Raw genomic sequence first — 1607 nt, 5'->3', positions numbered from 1 at the left:
CCCAATGCTCCAACAACTATCAGTATCACTTCGACTTTCTTCAATCCCCACAATCTTATAATTTCCTGCTTCAACTCCTGGTACTTCTCCACTTGTTCTTTGCCTTGGTCTCAACTCTAGCATCACCCGGTACAGCAACATCTATAACAAAACAACTCTTCTCTGACTTCTCCACAACAACAATATCTGGCTTCCTATGCTCTACCATCCTATGACATTGCATCAAAAAATCCCACAGTATCTTCACAACATCATTCTCCACCACTCCTTCAGGCTTATGCTCATACCAATCACTAGCTTTTTCCATCCGAAACTTTCCACACAACTCCCAATGGATAAATCTGTTGATAAAATCTCTTCTGATCCACTCGAAACAATTGGTTCTGCTAATGCTGCTTAATCCTCTGTTCATACCGTTTTACCTTCATCGCTTTTGCATTTAGCCTCTGCTTCAACTCCTCCATCACAGCTTTCACTCCCTTCTTCTTAATACCAAGCCTCCTAACAAAATCCCTATATTTCCACTCATTCTTTAAAGCTCCCTTTAACTTCTGGTCTAATATACTTATATTTCTTCGTAGAACAATAATTTGCCACTCCAGCCTCCTCTTCCAACAAGGTTGTTCCCGTTTCTTCCTACCATCACCATTTGGCACCAGCTGATTTTTTAAACCCAACTTTCTTGCAATAAAGACACTAACTGCATATACTAGGCTATTCGTCTCACTAATTGTATTTGTTCTGATATACGTCAATGCCTCATTTACTCTAGATGTTTCCTTGGACAACTTTTTCCTATCGACAGTTTTGAAAGCAAACTTATACTTTTCACTCCCGTCTCCCAGCTCATCATGTACCTTCACTATTTCCTCACAAAGACTTTTCACCTCGCTAGGCCCATCAACCACATCAATGAACAACCCTTCTTCTTCCAGACTGACACTACCACTTTCCTCAACACTAACACTCCTGTCCACACTATTTCTAGATTCTTCACCCACATCTTCTGTTACTTTCCTCCTAATCTTTTCAATTTCTACTTGACTTAACCAACCATTCTTCCTAATAGCTCTCACTTGATCACACAACCTTTGCTCAGATATTCCTAAATCACCTCCTCTGACCTTCCAACTCTCATACATCCTTTTTCTGTACCCCCTAACTGACCTGCCATTATTATCCACAGGATTAGATAAGTAATAACATTCCATTGCTGCTACATTCATGGCCTTAGTCCACCTGGTTCTCTGAAGACTTCCTGAAGAAGACATTTTCTCAGCAGCTCAATTACAACTTGACTTATTCTGCTGTACAATAAGACTCCAATTGGGCACCACACCAAATTTGATGTACTTTATATGCCGTTATTCTCTACTCTAGTAGAAATCTTTACCACACACATGCATCACCATTCCATCTCCATTTTGATCGCATGGTTCATTTTATTATTATTATTATTATTATTATTGTTATTATTATGATTATTATTATTATTATTATTATTATTATTATTGTTATTGTTGTTATTATTATGAGTGTGAGAAAGGAATATGATTATTATTATCATTATTTATTATTATTATTATTATTATTATTATTATTATTAT

The 1607-nt window shown here is 36.9% G+C and overlaps 1 protein-coding gene across 1 annotated transcript; it reads right to left on the bottom strand.

The window, feature by feature from the left end:
* Positions 1-386: 386 nt before the first annotated feature.
* LOC105312940 (uncharacterized) lies at positions 387-1271 on the bottom strand. Its single transcript, XM_011405970.1, has one exon. The coding sequence runs from the start codon at positions 1269-1271 to the stop codon at positions 387-389; it is 885 nt and encodes a 294-aa protein (XP_011404272.1).
* Between the last annotated feature and the right edge of the window lie 336 nt (positions 1272-1607).

Source organism: Amphimedon queenslandica, unplaced genomic scaffold (genome assembly GCF_000090795.2).
Source record: "Amphimedon queenslandica unplaced genomic scaffold, v1.1 AMPQUscaffold_13376, whole genome shotgun sequence".
Classification (NCBI taxonomy): Eukaryota; Metazoa; Porifera; class Demospongiae; order Haplosclerida; family Niphatidae; genus Amphimedon; species Amphimedon queenslandica.
The sequence above is the reverse complement of the archived record's forward strand: the minus strand, read 5'-3'. Positions and strand labels throughout refer to the sequence as shown.